The sequence below is a fragment of the Lupinus angustifolius genome, chromosome LG18, assembly GCF_001865875.1.
Source record: "Lupinus angustifolius cultivar Tanjil chromosome LG18, LupAngTanjil_v1.0, whole genome shotgun sequence".
Lineage (NCBI taxonomy): Eukaryota > Viridiplantae > Streptophyta > Magnoliopsida > Fabales > Fabaceae > Lupinus > Lupinus angustifolius.
In genome coordinates this window covers 56098-75751 of record NC_032026.1, presented here as the reverse complement: position 1 = coordinate 75751, position 19654 = coordinate 56098, and the positions used below count along the sequence as shown (strand labels likewise).

General features: G+C 35.5%; 5 protein-coding genes and 1 long non-coding RNA gene across 11 annotated transcripts in view; 4 read left to right on the top strand and 2 right to left on the bottom strand.

Moving 5' to 3' along the window:
• Positions 1–16109, top strand: part of LOC109332757 — a 27463-nt gene extending 11354 nt beyond the window's left edge. The window contains exons 1-11 of one of the 4 annotated variants that reach the window (XM_019567776.1): positions 9853–9956; positions 10269–10580; positions 10859–10936; positions 11046–11611; positions 12997–13638; positions 13785–13939; positions 14362–14579; positions 14675–14808; positions 14919–15253; positions 15343–15446; positions 15806–16109. In XM_019567776.1, coding sequence (XP_019423321.1) covers positions 10274–10580; positions 10859–10936; positions 11046–11611; positions 12997–13638; positions 13785–13939; positions 14362–14579; positions 14675–14808; positions 14919–15253; positions 15343–15446; positions 15806–15876 — 2610 coding nt within the window. In that variant the 5' untranslated portion in view covers positions 9853–9956; positions 10269–10273 and the 3' untranslated portion in view covers positions 15877–16109. Of the gene's footprint in view, positions 1–9852; positions 9957–10256; positions 10581–10858; positions 10937–11045; positions 11612–12996; positions 13639–13784; positions 13940–14361; positions 14580–14674; positions 14809–14918; positions 15254–15342; positions 15447–15805 lie in introns of those variants that run through there. The other 3 variants (XM_019567777.1, XM_019567778.1, XM_019567775.1) reach the window with 3 other exon arrangements.
• Positions 311–1898, top strand: LOC109332763 (glutathione S-transferase U17-like). Its single transcript, XM_019567789.1, has 2 exons — positions 311–713; positions 1415–1898. Exons 1-2 carry the CDS (start codon positions 387–389, stop codon positions 1784–1786), a joined length of 699 nt encoding a protein of 232 aa, XP_019423334.1. The 5' UTR covers positions 311–386; the 3' UTR covers positions 1787–1898.
• LOC109332764 lies at positions 441–1131 on the bottom strand. Its single transcript, XR_002105936.1, has 2 exons — positions 793–1131; positions 441–734 (listed from the first exon to the last, which is right to left on the bottom strand). It is a non-coding gene; the product is annotated as an uncharacterized LOC109332764 (long non-coding RNA).
• On the bottom strand, positions 1179–19654 carry LOC109332758 (probable LRR receptor-like serine/threonine-protein kinase At1g14390). 3 transcript variants are annotated; one of them, XM_019567781.1, is made up of 7 exons: positions 18431–19654; positions 18199–18332; positions 17750–17993; positions 17455–17659; positions 17244–17355; positions 16913–17152; positions 1179–1189 (listed from the first exon to the last, which is right to left on the bottom strand). In XM_019567781.1, exons 1-6 carry the CDS (start codon positions 19638–19640, stop codon positions 16919–16921), a joined length of 2139 nt encoding a protein of 712 aa, XP_019423326.1. In that variant the 5' UTR covers positions 19641–19654; the 3' UTR covers positions 1179–1189; positions 16913–16918. The 3 variants fall into 3 exon arrangements, with proteins under 3 accessions (XP_019423326.1, XP_019423327.1, XP_019423325.1); XM_019567782.1 differs by lacking the exon at positions 1179–1189 and adding an exon at positions 16778–16874; XM_019567780.1 differs by lacking the exon at positions 1179–1189 and having other exon boundaries at positions 16780–17152.
• On the top strand, positions 3415–7162 carry LOC109332760 (histone deacetylase 14). Its single transcript, XM_019567784.1, has 9 exons — positions 3415–3521; positions 3722–3906; positions 3992–4066; positions 4219–4320; positions 4627–4698; positions 4865–4921; positions 5816–6067; positions 6347–6528; positions 6736–7162. The coding sequence occupies exons 1-9, from the start codon at positions 3455–3457 to the stop codon at positions 7034–7036; spliced, it is 1293 nt and encodes a 430-aa protein (XP_019423329.1). The 5' UTR covers positions 3415–3454; the 3' UTR covers positions 7037–7162.
• Positions 7596–9613, top strand: LOC109332759 (putative pentatricopeptide repeat-containing protein At5g40405). Its single transcript, XM_019567783.1, has one exon. It carries the CDS (start codon positions 7732–7734, stop codon positions 9583–9585), a length of 1854 nt encoding a protein of 617 aa, XP_019423328.1. The 5' UTR covers positions 7596–7731; the 3' UTR covers positions 9586–9613.

Sequence of the window (19654 nt, the reverse complement as noted above, 5' to 3'; positions counted from 1 at the left end):
TTTCATGTTTAAATAGATAGATACTATATTGAATTTAAGATAAACTAAACTCAATGAATTTAAGATAAACTAAACTCATTTCTACTTATTATCTAGCAAGAATGGAAGATGGGTAGGTAGATGCAGTGTTATGGTCCAGTGTCACGTGTCAAGTTGGTGATACTCGTGCCCTCTCTCAGCCACAAAATCCACCAACTTTTCGTTGCCAATTAATTTATTTATGTAAATGTCAGAGTTCATTAATTAACAGATCACTGATTGTTGAGGTTATAAAGTTGACCCGTAAGTATAGCTACTTTGGTACCATACAATCACATAAGACCATTACATTAGAGAGTTATAGGTAATCCTTTTTTTCTTGATTGGGAGAGAGATATTGTTGAGTGATGACAACAAAGAGTGATGATGAGGTGAAGCTAATAGGAGCATGGCCTAGTCCATTTGTGTTGAGGGCTAGGGTTGCTCTTAATCTCAAGTCAGTGAAGTATGAGTTCCTTCAAGAGAATTTTGCACCCAAAAGCCAACTTCTTATTCAATCCAATCCTGTGTATAAGAAAATCCCAGTTCTTATTCATGGTGACAAACCCATTTGTGAGTCTTTGATTATTGTGGAGTATATTGATGAAGCTTGGTCCTCTGGCCCTTCCATTCTCCCTTCTCATCCTTATGATCGTGCCATTGCTCGCTTCTGGTCTTCCTATATTGATGACAAGGTATATATAACAATCACACATCTTTGTTAATATTAATTAATCCCATCTCCACTTTTCTATACATGTTATGTTATGTCACACTCATATTTCATACTACTAGTACTGATTGGAAATCACCATAATTCCTATTTCATTATATCAATTAGATCTTTATTACATTATTACAACTTCACATTATACAAATTAAAGTTGCGTCAGACGTAACTGGTCACAACATTTTTGTTAAATCAAACTTAAACAAGAATGAAGATATATAAAAACCATTGCAAATGATTGCCAGTTATAATAGATCTGGAAAGAGTTTATTTATTATTAGTTTAGCACAGTGAATCCAAACATAGTATCACAAAAAATTGCAAACAAATTAAATATATTTTTAATACTAGTGATAGGAAATCTCGTGACCCCCAGATTAGTATCACATGGGATAACCTAGGATTTATGAACCCTAGTCGTTACTGACTATTGATGATTTACTTAGATCTACTAATTTCTTATAAACTTAACATACTAATATCAACTTTAAATGATTTAATTAAGCTCTTTTCATTAGGCCTAAATTATAGACTGGCTTGAGTAAGGACAGAAGTATTACTATATAAAAAACTACAATAGATGTACCATATTCAATGTAAATGTGGTATAACTGAGTTGGAGTGTACAATTAATCTTTTTTGTTGTTGAAATTATGTGAATTGCAGTGGTTCCCGGCCATGAAATCCATTGCAGGAGCAGCAGGAGATGATGAGAAGAAGAAGCTGATAGAAGAGGTGGGAGAAGGATTGGCATTGCTAGAAGATGCATTAAAGAAGATAAGCAAAGGCAAGGACTATTTTGGTGGTGACCAAATTGGTTACTTGGACATTGCATTTGGTGGGTTCTTGGGTTGGCTGAGGGTCACAGAGGCATCCATTGGGGTCAAGTTGCTGAATGAGGCTACCACACCTGGGTTGCTTAATTGGGCTCACAAGTTTGCAGCACATCATGCTGTCAAAGATGTTCTCCCAGAAACTGGGAAGCTTCTTGAGTTTGCTAAGGTTTTGATGGCCAGAAATGCTAATGCTGCAAAGTAATTCTTGTTCTTACAACAAATTAGCAGCAGGGTGTTGCTTCATTTCAGCTTTTGTTCAAATAAATCTCCCTTCTGGTTTGTAACTCGGAATTAAATATACTTTGTTGAGGACCTCCAATGTTTCCACTTTAGAGTGAAGTATGATAAAAGACATATTTTACTTAGTTTCATGTTGTTCCATTTTACAACTTCAAAACATGTTGGGCCGGTTACAATTGGCCGAATAGGTCAATGGACCGACAAGTAAAACAAGACTTGGATCTATAAGGTTTAAACTATAATCAGCTAATATGTGCTTCACTTTGATATTGGTATGTTTTTCTTTATCAGCAAACAATTTTAATTAAAGACATACTTAAATGTACAAAATATAAACATTGATAAGAAAGTAAAAAAAAAGTAAGAAAAAAATATAAGGAGAAGATGTTAAAGGGGAAAGAGGGTTAAAAGAGGATGATTTGCAACCAATCAAGGTAGAACGTTTTTGATCTGCCTTTTTTCGATGATCCAACGTCATGATTTCACTTTTACTGTTTCTACCACATGTTATATAGATGTCTGAGTTGAGTTGAAGATGATATCATTCTTAGTAATCTCGATAGACCAAATTATTTCGAGCCAAACAATACTCCATAATTTCCAATGTTTTTTATGTATTGCCCATTACATGATCTGCATAAGAGATCTCCTCCTCGTGGTGGTATCCTTATGAGTAAGTCATCAATAGTTGGCAACTTGTCTTGGGAAGATCACCATGCGAAAATGATAACCTCCAAATGTGCCTTTGATTTCTACTGGATGTTGGTGGTGCTGCTGTTGTGAGTGTGTTCCGTTTGGTGACCTGTTTAGTGAGGAGCTTGTAAGCTGATTTGATAGAATAAAGATTAGATTTTTCGTGGCTCCACACGCCTACAAGTTTGGAGTGTCAACAAAAGGTGTGATTTTGAATGTCCTACAAAAGGGTATCTATTGACTCAAGTTTCTAAGTAAAAGGTTGTCTACACCAAGTTAGATGTCAAGCTCATTTCTCTTCTGACCACTTCCCGAGGTCACTTATGAGTGTACCCCTGCACTGACTTAATTTAAAAATTCTGTTGTACCTCGTCATAAGGTTTATGGGACCGAACCAATTGTCTTTCCAAAATCTGATATTAGTCTCATCCCAACTTTTCTCACAACGTCGTTCTAGAATCATTGCATAGTACCAGTCTCTCTATGGTATGAGTATGTGTATGTAATACACTAATATCTTACCCTAGCAAATATCAGGATGTGAGGAATATACTTATTGATAAAATTGTTATGCTCTTTGTACTAATATATATTATTATAAATAGTTAATAATATATTATAACTTATTTTATTTGATCTAATTTCATTATGTTGATTGGTAGTATTTCTATAGCTCATACACAACTTTTAGGTTTGAATTAATTTTTGTTTCATGATAGTAGAAACACCCATTAATCTTGTTTCATTTTATTTTTCTATATGCAAAAAGCAATTTAAGATTTTCTATCTAAGTTTGTGTGTGACCCTAATGACAAATAAAGAGTAGGATACATAAATAAATTGTTTCCATAAATAAATAAAGAAATAAATAAATTTGGATAACCTGTAATTGGAAATTGGAAGATTACAAGTTAGAACCACAAAGAAAGTGGTGTCCATGCATCTCCACAAACTTCCTTTATCTTCTTCTTCTTCTTCTTCTTCTTCTTCCTTTTCCTGTTATGGTAATGTAGTGTTCCCCCTTTCCCTTTTCATATTCATTACCTCTTTCTCTTTCATTTGGTGTCCTCATAAGTGATAAGCAATATTTAACACAAATTACCTTTCTCAAACAGATAATTCATAAGTCTTTTTTCACTGCTATTTAGAATGATTATGAACATAAGATTGTGATTGTATTTGTATTTGTATTTGTACCTATCAGGGAATAAGTTGTGTATGTTGGGCAATAATCATGTAAGCAAATGTTGGATTACAAGTAATGGTTCTGATTTGAATAAGAAAGGTTCCAACAAATATTATAGGAATCATGCTTCTCTGCCTTCTATTCACCAACTAACCCATGCACGCCTCATATATTCTGTTGCTCCATCCATGGGTCACAACCAGGTATATATACCATACCATACCATACTTGCATTCTTATTGAATAAAATCTATCCTTTACTTCATTTCCATGTTTCTTTTCTAACAGGAGTCTCATCCAGAATCACATTTTAGACTTCCCGCAATTACGGATGCTCTACGACAGATGAACCTTACTTCAAAGGTACTCAAAACTTATGGACATTGTACCACATAAACAAAAAGACTCACTTAACTCTTAGCTGGATCATACTGTACTCAAAACTTATTGTCCCAACACCCATCAAATACTACATTTTCATTCATTTTATGTATTATGTATTATGTATTATGCAGTTCCGTGGCTCTGAGGTAATTGAGCTTCAAAATTTTGAGCCAGCTTCCATTGATGACATTGCAAGTGTGCATGCCAGAGCCTATGTTTCTGGCCTTGAGAAGGTAGTTTATTTCGCTTCTTTCACTTCATGTATGCTTTGCTTATGATTTATGGCACTGTAATGATAGAACATCAAATCAAGGATTAGTGCTGCAGCAGACTAAATTGTTCACTGGATATTTAGGCTTCAACAGATATGTGATCTCTTCTGATTAGTCCATTCTCTAAGATCCTAGTTCTTAGGTCTAAATATCATCATCACTGTAGTGCTTCTAAAACATCCCACACTTGATATTTAATCTGATTTTACACAGCACAACAATTCTTGTTCTGGAGTTTAACAATAACCATCTTCAGTATTTTCGCAGGTTATGAGTCAAGCTTCGAAGGAAGGCCTTATTCTTATAGAAGGTTCTGGACCAACATATGCTACTGCCAGTGTAAGTGCTATGCTCAGAATTCAATATTTCTTTCCTGAGTTCATAGTGTTTGCAAAAAGTCAGTCTATTCTAGACACTACATTTTAGATCATTGTGGCAGAATATTCTTTGGAAAACAATGATGTGTTCTCCTGTTTGCATTATTTATGGTGATATAATGATGCAGACCTTCAAGGAGTCAAGAGTTGCAGCTGGTGCTGGATTAGCCTTAGTTGACTCTGTGGTGAGCTCTCAAACTGGCATGTCTAACTCTGAGTGATAATCTGTCTTTCTGTCCAAAATCTGTCAATTATCTTATTGTGGTTTCTGAATCTTACTTTAATATCTGATTTTGAACGGAAAATTGAGGACATATACTTCTCTTTCTATTTATCTTTAGAAGTTTTTGTGCAACTATTAAAATTGGAACTAAACCTTTGTATTTATCACATTGGTTTTTATAGTGTCCACTACACGTAAAATTGTTAAATATAAAAGCCATTTATGATCTCCTACTACCTTAAGCAAACATGATATTAGAACTTCTATGACTTACTGGTCAAAGGTTTTATAAAGAGAGAGAAAAGTAACGAGAATTTATGAGTGAGTGAATCAACTCTGTATTATTACAAAATTATAACTGATACAATAGATTTTGGTGATTATATAGAGAGAGAGCTGGCACTAGCTGCAAGCCTGCAACATATGTGACTACCTTATCTGCCTCTGCTGACTCAGCCTAGCTCTATTCTAATATGATTGATCCTTGCCACCCCAATACTCTATAATTACTTCGAATTTTAGAATAATATAAAATAGGCTTATGCATTGCCCATTTTTCTTGCCCAAATGGCTCTTGCGTGAGAGTGTGTATAGAGATAAAAAAATATATTCTTGTACCTCAACCTAAAAGGTTAATCATTTAGGAGAGCTACTGCAACAAAACCAACCAAGCCTTAGTCCCAATATGTGAGATCAGATACATGGATCCAACAAAGCCATACTGTTGTATAATATATCATGTCCATTGACAAAACATTGATTTATTTTTTTAGGAGAGCTAGTGTTTCATATAAATGTTTCAAGAGCCACACTTCTTTTCTGGATATAAATTTCTATTATTTAACTTCCTGTTCAGGTTGCAGCTTCAAAGAAAAGCAATAATCCACCAACTGGTTTTGCTTTGATAAGACCACCAGGACATCATGCAGTTCCAGAAGGACCTATGGGCTTCTGCATTTTTGGAAATGTGGCTATTGCTGCTCGATATGCTCAACGTGTTCACGGACTAAAGCGTGTTTTTATATTTGACTTTGATGTTCACCATGGGAATGGAACAAATAATGCTTTCTATGATGATCCAGATGTATTTTTCCTTTCAACTCATCAAGTAAGATAGAAGTTTGATCCATATCTCCAATTAACTTCCTCGTGTTTCTTAATTGACCCTGAATTGTCATCTGCTATTAATGGTATTAAGATCTGTTTATGGTTCTAATTTGTTATGATCCTTAAGCTTTGTCAATATATTATGAAGATTAACTATTATGGATTGTTGAATAAATTGCACATATAGCAGATAGTGTGTGGGAGTGAACATTATTATGACTTATGATCTATTGCAGAATGATTAAGTCTATAGCGGTTTTTATTGACTTTAATGGCCCAGGATGGAAGCTATCCAGGTACTGGTAAATTTAATGAAGTGGGTAGTGGAAATGGTGAAGGAACCACACTAAATCTGCCTCTTCCTGGAGGCTCAGGTGATGCTGCTATTAGAGCTGTCTTCGACGATGTCGTTGTACCATGTGCTCAGCGATTTAAGCCAGACATTATTCTTGTTTCTGCCGGGTGAGTCTTTCTTCAAATCATTCTCATCAAATCAAAGATAGATAATAAAGACACTTAATTAGATTCAGCTATGAATTCTGATGCACCATATAATATCTCTCAATAAATAGACTCAAAACACAAGAATTTGGATTGGATTCTTGCAATAAAAAGGCTTATTCGCGTAAATTGTTGTTTTTTACATTAGGAATACAATGCCATTTTCAGGTATGATGGGCATGTGTTGGATCCACTAGCTAATCTTCAATATACAACTGGAACATATTACATGCTGGCATCAAGTATTAAACAACTAGCAAAAGATTTATGTGGGGGAAGATGTGTGTTTTTCTTAGAGGGAGGATATAATCTAAAATCTCTTTCATATTCAGTTGCTGATACATTCAGAGCTCTTCTTGGAGATCCAAGCTTGGCAACTGAGTTTGATAACCCCAATATTTTATATGAAGAGCCATCAACAAAGGTTAAGCAAGCAATTCAGAGGATAAAAAGCATCCATTCCCTGTGATGTTGATAATCAAAACCTGATTTTTATTTACTATAAGTAACTATATCCTTTGTTTGGGAGCATTATTGTACAGGGCTACATGTGTTATGAGATACCATTCATGAATATTTATCATACATACTCATTCCCATAATCCTTTTTTTCAGGGAGATTCTTAAGGTTGCATTTCCTTGAATATAAATTTTTACGGTCTAAGAAATCTCATTTGGGAATGTGAAATTCCCATTTTGTTAGAAGATTTGAAAGAAAAAAGCTTAGGAAAATGACATGTTTGGGAATTTGAAATTGTGAAGGAGATGGAATGTTGGATCTCTACATTTTGTTAGATCATCAGGTTTAATTGACATTTGTGAAACAAAGTTCAAAGCTTCTTTGGTTCTTGCTGCTCGCTCATAAATATCAATAAGAATAATTGATGAGGGAGTTTGGTTTAGAATAATTGATTGATGTAAAAAGACTCTCACATATAATCTATTTTTACCTTGTTGCTTCTCTCAGCTTCAGGCTACTAGAACAAGTATTGGCCTCAAAGTTTGTGCATCTATCTTGTACAACCTACTTTTCGGAAAGAGAAAAAAAAACACCACAAACTATATCTACTATCAAGGTCATGTACCTTTTGCATCTCAGAGTTATAAAACCAAAACACTTGAATATTTACACGAAAGTTGAATACAAAGTACATTGGCAATAGCATGAGGTCTTTGACAAACATAGCAAAGCACCCAACCATTTCACTCATAAAATCAAGCACCACACTCAAAGAGCTCAAACAAATACACACTCAATTACTTGTAAATGGCACTTTCAACAACCCTCACTTCCATGCCCAATTCATTGCCACCATTGCCCTTCACAACCCCATCAACCTTCACTACTCCAACTACCTTCTCCACCACCACCACCACCATAATCCCAACCTCTTCACCCTCAACTCCATGATAAGAGCCTATTCCAAAAGCACCACCCCACACAAAAGCTTTTACTTTTACAACAACATTCTCAATTCCCCTAACAACCTCTCCCCTGATAACTACACTTTTAACTTCCTTGTTCGCACCTGTGCTCAGCTCATGGTGCACATGACTGGCTTTTCTGTTCATGCTGCACTTATAAAGCATGGGTTTGAGCATGACCCACATGTGCAAAGTGGCTTGATTTTCATGTATGCTGAAATGGGTTGTCTCAGTTCATGTCATGTAGTGTTTGAAGGGGTTCAAAATCCAGACTTGGTTTGCCAAACTGCTATGCTCCATGCTTGTGCTAAATGCGGTGATGTTGACTTTGCAAGGAAGATGTTTGATGAAATGCCTCATCGAGATTTTGTTGTGTGGAATGCGATGGTTGCTGGGTATGCGCAATGTGGGAGGTCAAGAGAGGCCTTGGATTTGTTCCAATTGATGCAAATGGAGGGCGTGAAGATTAATGAGGTGTCCATGGTTTCGGTCTTATCTGCTTGCACTCAATTGGGGGCATTGGATCAGGGAAGATGGGCTCATGCATATTTAGAGAAGTACGATATTAGGATGACAGTGACACTGGGAACTGCACTCGTTGACATGTATGCTAAGTGTGGGAACATTGGTAAGGCCATGAAAGTATTTTGGGGAATGAAAGAGAAGAATGTTTACACTTGGAGTAGTGCCATTGGTGGGTTGGCAATGAACGGTCTTGGCCGAGAGAGTGTAGAACTTTTCTCCCTTATGAAAAAGGATGGAGTTCATCCAAATGAAGTTACTTTCATTTCTTTGTTGAGAGGGTGCAGTGTGGTAGGAATGGTGGAGGAAGGTCGAAACCATTTCGACTCCATGAGGAAGTTGTATGGAATAGAACCTCAATTTGAGCATTATGGCTTAATGGTTGATTTGTATGGTCGAGCCGGGCGTGTGGAAGAAGCATTAAGCTTCATAAAGAGAATGCCTATGAAGGCTCATGTTGGTGCATGGGTTGCCTTACTGCATGCATGCAGAATGTATAAAAAGAAGGAAATAGGTGAATATGCATTAAAAAAGATAGTGGAAGTAGAGGCCAAGAATGATGGTGCATATGTTCTTTTATCAAATATATATGCTGATTATAAGAATTGGGAAGGAGTTAAGAATGTGAGGGAAACAATGAAGAGTAAAGGTGTGAAGAAGGTCCCTGGTTGTAGTATGATAGAGGTTGATGGTAAAGTACATGAGTTCATTGTTGGAGATAAATCTCACCCAAGGTATGATGAGATTGAAGTGAAGATAGAAGAGATATCAAGGTGTGTGAGATTAGCAGGGTATGTTGGTAATACTAGCAATGTGTTTTTTGATATAGAAGAAGAGGAAAAGGAGGATGCTTTGGGTAGACATAGTGAGAAGGTGGCCATTGCTTTTGGCTTGATTACTTTGAAACAAGATGTTCCTATTAGAGTTATTATGAACCTAAGAATATGTTGGGATTGCCATGATGTTGCAAAAATGATATCCAAGTTTTTTAAGAGACAAATTATTGTTAGAGACAGGAACAGGTTTCATCATTTTAAGGATGGTGAATGCTCTTGTAAGGGTTATTGGTGAATGGTGATCATATTTTTTAATAGAGAAACTATACTCCTTTGTGTCCTATTGTTATAGTTTTTCCAATATTATGGTAAAATCCTAACCGTGCATTTTGTATTAATAAATATAGATGTGGAATTGATAAGGGAGTAAATTGGGCTAAAGCCCAAAAGCACATTATTTTGAATGCATTATTAGAATAGAGGAAATAAGAAATATAAGAAAACGCGGCGTTTTAATTGATGAGTCGTGAGGAATGAGGAGGAAGAGTTGAATAAAAGATTGGAAAGAATTATTATAGATGAGATCGAGAGAGAGTGTGTAGATCTCTCTCTCTCTCTCGCAAGTCTAACTCCTTCACGATCCTCTTCTTCTTCAATCAACAACAAGTAACTCTTTCTCTTAGATCATTTCTTACTTCATTTTCATTTCAATTATTCTCTTCTTCTTCTTCTTGTTGATTTTGTTGATTTATGTAATGGTAGATTGGTAGTGGATAATAACATTTCCTTATTCAAACTAATTATCAACTCACTCACTCTCAATATATATATATATGACTTTCTATGTTTGGTGATTATAAACATTATGCTTCCACTATAACCATACTCATCACACTTTCAGTATTACAACATTACCTTCCTTTTCCATTCATTCTTATCAACATTACTCTCTATATTTAAATGCACACATATTTTCAGGCATAATGAATTTCTTCATGCGCTCTACTACACATGTCTATTCAGAACCATCATCATCATCATCGTCGTCCTCATCGGTTCCACCAATTCATTCACCTCCGGGGACTACATCTGGATCATCACTGGAGACTCTTATGTCTGAGGAACCTTATGCACCACATTCCTCAACTGAACACTTTCTCGAACAGATTGATACGGTTGGAGGTGACAACGGTAGCATCACTGCTGCTCACAATTCAATAAATGATACGCCAATTCTAGCTAACCACTTCGATGTTTCCGAAGAAGAAGGATGTATTACCATTCCATACAGTATGCCTTCAACAATACTCCAACTTATTATTATTATTATTCATTCCTTAATTCACAACTGAGATTTGGACATGACAGATTATATGTTGCTTTTTACACTAATAATCATTAGAGTAAGAAAGTTTATAACTTCACCATGGTTTTTGTTAGTATTTAGTTCAATGTGGTAGATTCAATACAAAATTGTATTTTATGTCTTTCCTTTTGTGTGATGTTATGGGTGTGATTCCGATGCGTCTTTAACGTGATACATCTAATTCTCAATTTTACTTTTATAGAGGAACTTCCTGAAAACTGGAACCATGTGCCAGATATACAGTCCCTGCGCCCTCTAGATCGTTCCTTTCTATTTCCTGGTAATAATATTCTTTCTTTAAATACATGAATCTCAGTGTTGGAATGCATGACTTGGCCTGCCAGCTCCCATAGAAAATTGATTGGACGTAATTTATACGTGTAATTCAGGTGAACAAGTTCATATCCTGGCTTGCTTGTCTGCATGTAGGCAGGATACAGAGATTATTACTCCTTTCAAAGTTGCTGCGGTGATGAATAAGATCGGCATAGGTCACAGCCCTCAGAAAGAAAATGGAAATGTTGAAAATAGAAATAATTCAGTATCTGAGGAATGGCAATTGAGTATCAGTAATCAAGAGCCAAAAGAGAACAACCTGGCAAAAACAAAGACGGATCGTCCAGCCAATGTTTCTGATGGTGAATCCCTTCTGAGGATGGAGGTTCAAAAGAGACAAACTGCATCGTTGTTGCAAAAATTTGAGAATTCTCACTTCTTTGTGAGAATTTCTGAGTCTGATGAGCCACTTTGGTCCAAACGAGGTTCTTCAGAAAAGTTATCCAACTCCTCTGAAACAAACGGTGAGAAGGCTTCAATAATAGGACTTAAAGAGACTGAAGCAAGCTTGTCATCTATTAGTGCAGTTATTGATAGAGGAAATTTTGATGCAACTGTTTCTGGAGGAGCGGCGAGAAATTCCATCAAGTCTTGTGCTCTACCTAATGGAGATATACTGGTATGTGCCATAAAACTTTGGAAATTATGATCATGCATTTTCTTGATCTAAAATTGGTAAGTAAGGATAGATGGATAATTTTATGAATTCTATAGATTAATTTCCTCTATCAAGTGGAGCACAATTCTTCTGTTAGATGTGGGACTGATCCTTATAACTTATAAGTTCTCTTACCCCCTTTGATTAATTAATTTCTTATTTTTCCTACATGTACACTCACACACACAAGCAGTGTGGCCATCTTTTACTTTCAGTATAAATCAGTTGTACCTGAAGGATACAATCCATTGAGATATATACTTTCTTCTTACTTCTATTAGGCTAGAAATAGCTTTTAGAGCACCGAGGAATGGAGCCGAATTCCTTTGTTTACCGTGTTTGTGAAACTCATGGTTAGCATCTTTTACTGCTAATGTATAAAGGAACATGGAGGAGTGCTCCAGGTGTTATATGTGGTAGAAAGGTGCCATTGAATCATAAGGGAAAAATTTACCATATAGTTATAAGACCTACATTGTTGTATGGACTGAATGCTGGGTAGTTAAATTTCAACAAGATAAAAAACTCAATCTAGCAGATTAGATTGTTGCGTTGGATGAGTGGATGCACTACTGGACAAAATATGATTAGGAATGAGTGCATTAGAGAGAATGTTGGGGTAGCTCCTATTATAGAATATATGGTACAATCTTGCCTAAGGTGGTTTGATGATGTGTAGAAGGACCGGTAGAAGCCTCCGGTAAGAAGAGTAGATCAAATGGAGGTTAGTCCAATTTAATGAGGTAGGGGGAGGCCAAGACAAACTAGGAAAACTTGTAGGAAGGATGTAGAGATCAATGTTTGTCAACAAACATGATTTATGATAGAGCCTGGTTGTTGCCGACCCCATCCAATGAGAATAAGGCTTGGTTGTTGCTGTTGTGTAAAGTCATATTGCACCTCTATAAGATTGTGCTGTGAGTTTATTATATGCTCAGCTTTGGTTCGTCTTGTTACTTCATAACCAAAATTTACATTTTTTTTTATTTCTCTGGACTCTGGAGCACTTTGAGTGAAAATTTTCTGTACGATTGCTTATGTAATTGTTATTATTATTAAAAATTTTAGAACATAGCTTTTATGATTGGGAAGTTGTTGCTTCAGACTACTGCTCTTTCACTTGCTAGCACCTTTGTCTCTTATTTTCATTAAATTTATTGTTGTATTTGAAAATCATGAAAATCTTCTGTGAAATCCCAGTGAATCAGGAATTTTTTTTATATAACTTGAATCCCCAGGCATTTTGGTGGTATTCAATACACAAAATTGTCCTGTAATCATGCCTGGATAATCTCATTTAGTCAGATTACTGATCTGGTTCTATTTTCCTGTTTGGAAGGATCCAGGTTCTTTTACAGGTGAATGTTGGTGTTAACTTTCTTAGAGACCCTTGTATAGAAATTCTTCAATATGAAAAGTATCCAAAGAAAATACTGTCTTCTGAGAACCAGGACTATTCAGTTTATACAAATCATGATCCCTGCAGAGAACTATTAAAATGGATACTTCCATTAGACAGCAACGCTCTCCCCCCAGTTTCTCCTGACCCATTAACACCTCCAACTCCAAATTTACCTTCAAATTCGGGAACTAGTAGCACCTCTCACAGATCCAATACTTCAGCTTCATCTGGTCCTCAGCTATTCTCCTTTAGCCATTTCAGAAGTTACTCCATGTCATCATTACCCCAAACTACTAACGTACCAACTGGTCCTGTTAAAGCAGCTAGTTCTAAGCCAAGCTTTGAAATTGATGATTGGGATCAGATCTCTTCTCAGAAGTTTTTAAGAAAAAAAGCTGGGAATGAACTGTTATCTTTTCGAGGTGTCTCATTGGAGAGAGAAAGATTTTCTGTTTGTTGTGGATTAGAAGGTATCTATACACCTGGAAGAAGGTGGAGAAGGAAACTTGAAATAATACAACCTGTAGAGATTCATTCTTTTGCTGCTGACTGCAATTCAGAGGATCTTCTGTGTGTTCAGATAAAGGTTTGGACTATGATGCCACTGGACCAAGTTATTTGGCATATTTTCCTTTTTCTATCAATTATTATACTGTTTTATTTTTTGAGGCCTATATTGGCATTAGTTTTGAAGTTATGCTTTTGATTAATATTTATGAAGTTCTTCTCCAGAATGTTGCTCCTGCCCATGCTCCAGATATCGTGATATTTATAGATGCCATAACAATTGTTTTTGATGAGGCTACAAAAAGTGGAACACCATCATCATTGCCAATTGCATGTATTGAAGCTGGAAATGACCATTCTTTGCCTAATTTAGCCCTCAGGTTGTTTATTCTTAATAATGATCTTGATGTTGTTTATATTGTTACTTGTCTGATTTAATTATATGCTTATGCTGAGGGACCCAAACTCTGCAAAAGAAGGGGGATTAATGTCATGGTGGCATGCAAGCATATGTGTGGGTTCAATGTGCAGTAGAGAAAACCAAAATTACCTAACGTAGAAAAAGCATTAGATTTTCTATCTTTCCATATTAGTCTGAATAAAATAATAAAAAAGTGCCTTCTGGAATGCCATATTATCTTTTTTGGGACCAAAAAAGTATTATCAACTCATAGATGGTGTGGGAATAGTGTTTTTGGAATATGAGTTTGTATCTTGTTATATTTAATATGGATGGTGAAATTCAGAATTGAGTAGATGTAGTTAGGTCTTGTCTTCATGTTATTAGAAATTTCTATTACAGGAAAGGTGAAGAGCATTCTTTTATCCTTAAACCGGTAACTTCTGTGTATAAGGACCTAAAGGTTCAGGAAGAAAGAAATTCTCAAATGTCAAAGTTGCAACTTGGAAACTCAGATTCAAAATTAAATCTTTCCCCTAAGAGCCCTGATAAAAGGGAAATTGCTTTAGGAGGTGATGATCAGTATGCAATTATGGTATCATGTAGATGCAATTATACAGGTAGACTTTTCGCAACCTTGGTTTTTTGTTATGTCATCTAATGACTGTTATGTTGCTAATAAGTTGTTTTTGCCATGGTATTGTGCTTCATATAGCATCGAGATTATTCTTTAAGAAACCAATTAGTTGGCGACCACGCACATCGAGGGATATTCTGATAACTGTTGCATCTGAGATGTCAAGAGAGTCTCCACGACCCTATGAAAGAAATTCGCAACTTCCTGTGCAGGTCTATATATGTTTTAACTATTTATTGACTATTACTAGTTGGAATCTGCATGAGTTAAGCAGCTGTGCTGATTTTCCCACTGAAATACCCTATTGCTTCATTTTTATTAGGTTCTAACTCTTCGAGCTTCAAACTTGACATCTGAAGATCTAACTTTGACAGTGCTTGCTCCAGCTTCATTTATGTCACCACCTTCAGTTGTCTCTCTGAATTCACCCACAACTCCAATGAGTCCTTTTATTGGTTTCACTGACTTTTTGGGAAGGATAAATGGGGAAAGACGTATTGGTGCCACCCAGCGGCAGAGCTTTACTTCTCGTGTAAAAGAAAACGAGAAACAAGGCGATGATGGTAGTCCTCAGAGTGTCTCTATGACTAATGATGTCATTCCTAGTTCTGGCCTGAGTTGTACACATCTGTGGCTGCAGAGTAGAGTTCCACTTGGGTAATATATCAGATCTCATTTTTTTTATATTTGTGAACTTTGTTTAAACTAACACTGATTGATTTAAAACCATATATGGTTCACATCAGATGCATCCCGTCTCAATCCACAGCCACCATTAAACTTGAGCTACTTCCATTGACTAATGGCATAATTACACTTGACTCTTTGCAAATTCATGTCAAAGAAAAAGGTATGGATCATCATACCTTTTGGATGATGCCTTTTCCTCTTAACAGCATGCTTGAGCTTCTTCTATTTAAAAAATATTAGGTCAATACTTATATGATTGGGTGATGGGGATTTGATATGCTGCTTCCCAAAGACATGTTTCTTATATTACTGCATTGTTATTATAGTCATCATGCATTTTATATGGTATTGCATTGGCTTCCCCTACCTGTGACATTTGTGAGAAGATTTGATCCATTTGATATTATTAGTTGTTGTGTGAGTAACATGTAATTTATTTCAACAATGACCACTTTAGGAACAGTTTGCAAAATGTATAAAGGGAAATTGTTGTTTATGTTGTGATTATGGTGTCAACAGGTGTTACTTATATCCCTGAGCGGTCACTAAAGATAAATGCAACTTCAAGCATTTCCAAAGGGGTTATTTAGAATGGACTTAAGGTTGGTTGCATTTGGTCAAAACATTTGATCTTGTTCTGGTAGTGTAGTGTGTAGTGTAGCATTGTGAATTTGTTTTTAGAAATATAGATTGAAGTAGGTGATTGTTTGTTACATACCCCTTTAAGGGGAAGAATGTAATATTTGTATTGATAAAATCTATTATTATTTACACGTATTTGACTCTTCCTAGCAGTGAATATCCTTTTACGTTTAATCAGCAAGTAATGTGTTTTTCAATCTTAGTTGTAATCTCTCATATATTCCCATTTACTCCTGAAACATTACTTGCTCCTAACTTTAAACTAACATTTCTGGCCATGCCTAATAGATTAACACCCCCAACTTGACTTGTATAGCTAAAATCAAAGATGGTCGATTTTTAGAAGTACATCTCAAGGAGCTGAACTCCAACACCAAACATAGACATAGTCAAATAATAATAGCAACAATTATTTAAAAGTTAAACAAAGTGCAGTAAGAATGAGCATGACCATTAAATTAAATATTGAGGGATTAATTGTCATTCTGTAAAAGGATTTCGCTAAAAAAAATAAAAAAAATTAAAATGATGTTGTTTCTGATTCGGGGGAAAAAATACACGTGGATCGTTGATGTGTTGGACATGCCCACATGGATGGAAAACATCTAGCCAAACTATTTTTTTTTATATAAAGTAATAATGTATTAAACTGAGCAAGGGATCTGCACCCAATACAAAGAAAGATCAACCAATGATCTTTTTAGTAGCTAAAGAAATAAAGAGTTTTGGATTCATATACCAATTAATGTTATGTGACATGAGGTGGAAGAACAAAACAATCACAAAACTTTATTTGAACTTTATCTTGAATATAATACACCTTGATTGTTATGTACATGAGCATGAAAGTAATAATAATAATAAGGATATTGATATTGAAACATTCAGGCCAGATTGTTTTGGCCTCTATTATTCATTATAACCAATGAAATCAACAAAAGAGTAGTTTTACAATTTTGGAGTGAAACCTGAATCAATTTGAACTTTAGTCTAAAATTTTGTGCTGAGGTTTCCACTGCTGGTCCAGGATTCTTGAACTTGCATAGAATAGTGTAGATTCCAGAGAACATCTTCTATTGAAGGGCGATTAGTATAAAACTTTGAGAGACAGTTAATGGTAATCTGAACTGCAGTCCTCATTGATTCATATGCATATGTTCCTCTTAGTGATGGATCAATTGCACTTCTTAGTACTGATTGTGCTTCTGATGAACCTCTTTCCACCTTAATTAACATACATACATCATCATAGAGACACAGTTAAATATGATGATAATAATATGATGTAAAAACTTGTTATGAATATAATATATACCTCATCCTTCAGCTCCTCTAATTCACTGGAAGATTCAATTCGTCTTCCAGTTATAAGTTCAAGTAGAATAACACCCAACTCATAGATATCCTCTTTTTCTGCTTTATTTGTGCTGCATATGATGACAACATATTATACAATTTTGAGTTTCCTTGGTTCATATATCAGTGGAAAATAAGAACATAAGAAAGAGTTAGAAGCAGAGAAATACCTGCCAATTTGATTGGAAGTGAAGGGAATGCTGTATCTACTAACTTTTGCATTGAGACTATCATCCAAAAGAATGTTTTCAATGCTTAAATTGTTTCCATATATAGCAGGAGCAACACCTGTGTGTAAGAATTGAACTCCTCTTGCAATGCCTATGCTCATTGCCATTCTTTGTGGCCATTTCAGCATGTCCCTCTTTTTCCAATCTATTCATTAATCAAAACAACTTATAAATGTTACATCTTTTGGACATTCACATGTAACAAATTCTGTGTGTGATTGTTTTGTTACTGTACCTGTAAGTTGATCCTTCAATGACACATTTGAGATGAATTCATATACAATGAAAACTGTGGTTGATGTAGTTTGAGGTGGAGCATCCTGATGAGTAATTACACAGTGTCCTAGAACACTCACCAAATGCCTATGTCTCAAATTGGGCAATACCTCCTGCATAATGCTATGAGGCAAACCTTTCTGCTTTAATTTCATACAATTAATTAGGACCACTGACCCATCTCTGATCCAACCTTTATATTGCTGTGTAAGTGTAAATAAAAACAATACTATGAGTTGAGTTAGATCATATAATTTATTACATACACTAAATACAATAATAAATACCATTATTCAAAAACTAATTTAGTCCTATACAAGATAGTGCTATATGAATTACTTGCTAGTTGGTAACACAAGTTATGAATGATAAACATTATAAAAATGAATTCTCTTATTATAGTCTTACCTGTCCCTGTGATCCTTCATGAATAAGATTTGAAGGGTCAAAGTTGTTTGTAGCATCTTCAATTTCCTCTGATGTGAAAATACGATATGGTGGCAGTCCAAGTGCACCTACTCTCATTGTTTGAGGAACACGTCCTATTCATGAATAATGCATCACTTAATGATGGAATAATAACTAAAACTAACATGTGTATGATTTATCATATCATCAATAATAATAATGATGGACTTACTTGCATCAATTGGTCTTAGAGATGTTGCATGAGCTGAAAATTTATGATCCATAGATCTGTCTATCTTAGGAGGATCTGATCTTTGTGCTTTGGACTTTCTGAATATGATGAATACTATGAAGAGAGCCAGAAGTGCTGCAATTCCTACAACACCTCCTATTATACCAATTACTAGGCCTAGTGTCATACCACCAGATTCCTTCTTCACTTTCTTAGGTAGAGTTGGCTTAACAGCTAAGGCCACCTCTTTATTGCAATATGAATATGCATGTTGTTGTTGTTGTTGTTGTTGTTGACCACTTAACCTTTTTCCACTTGACAAACAATTCCAAGAATATAGCACTGTGCCACCCTTTGAAGACACTAATGAAGCAACACAAGATGGTAATTTTCCCACCAGAAGGTTGTGTGAGATATCCACATATGTAAGTGCTGAACCACATGCTATCTTATCTGAGAGGTTACCACTTAATTGGTTTGAAGCCAAGTTTAGGTGCTGAAGAGAAGGCAGAGAGAACAAAGAGGATGGAATGTTTCCAAATATTTGATTTGAAGATATGTCTAATATATGAAGATTATTATTAAAGTGAATAAGCTGAAGAGGAATCTGTGATCTTAGTTTGTTGCTACTCAAGTTGAGTTCCTGAAGAGAAGCAATACCTTGAAGATCTGGAACACTTCCATTGAAAAGATTATCAGCCAAAACAAGACTCTTGAGATTCTTCATTGATGATATTGAAGATGGGATTTCACCTTGGATGAAATTTGAGCTAATATTAAACACTTCCAATGATAAGAATCTGTTAATCTTGGATGGTAATGGACCCCACAAACCTAATGAAACCAATGACAAAGACTTTAAATTTGAAAGCTTTGTGATGAGAGTGAAGAGAGAATCAATTGAGAAGGTTCCTGAAAGAGCTTGATTTGGTTTGAGGCTGTGTGAAGATGGAGAAGAGTTGTTACCAATGATGGTTAGTTCTGTGATATGACCATCTGAGGAACAAACTATGTTGAGGGAAGTTGATGGAGGGAGGAAGCACAAGTTGGTCCAGTTTGTCCATCCTTCAAGAACTTGAGGATATTCAAGTATTTTCTGAATTTCGAATACAATTCTATTCTCACTTGCTGTTATCTGTGCAATACAACAACTTGGAGTAATAAGCAGAACAACAAACAAGTCAAACAAACAACCACATAATTTCTTCATATTCTGATCTTCAA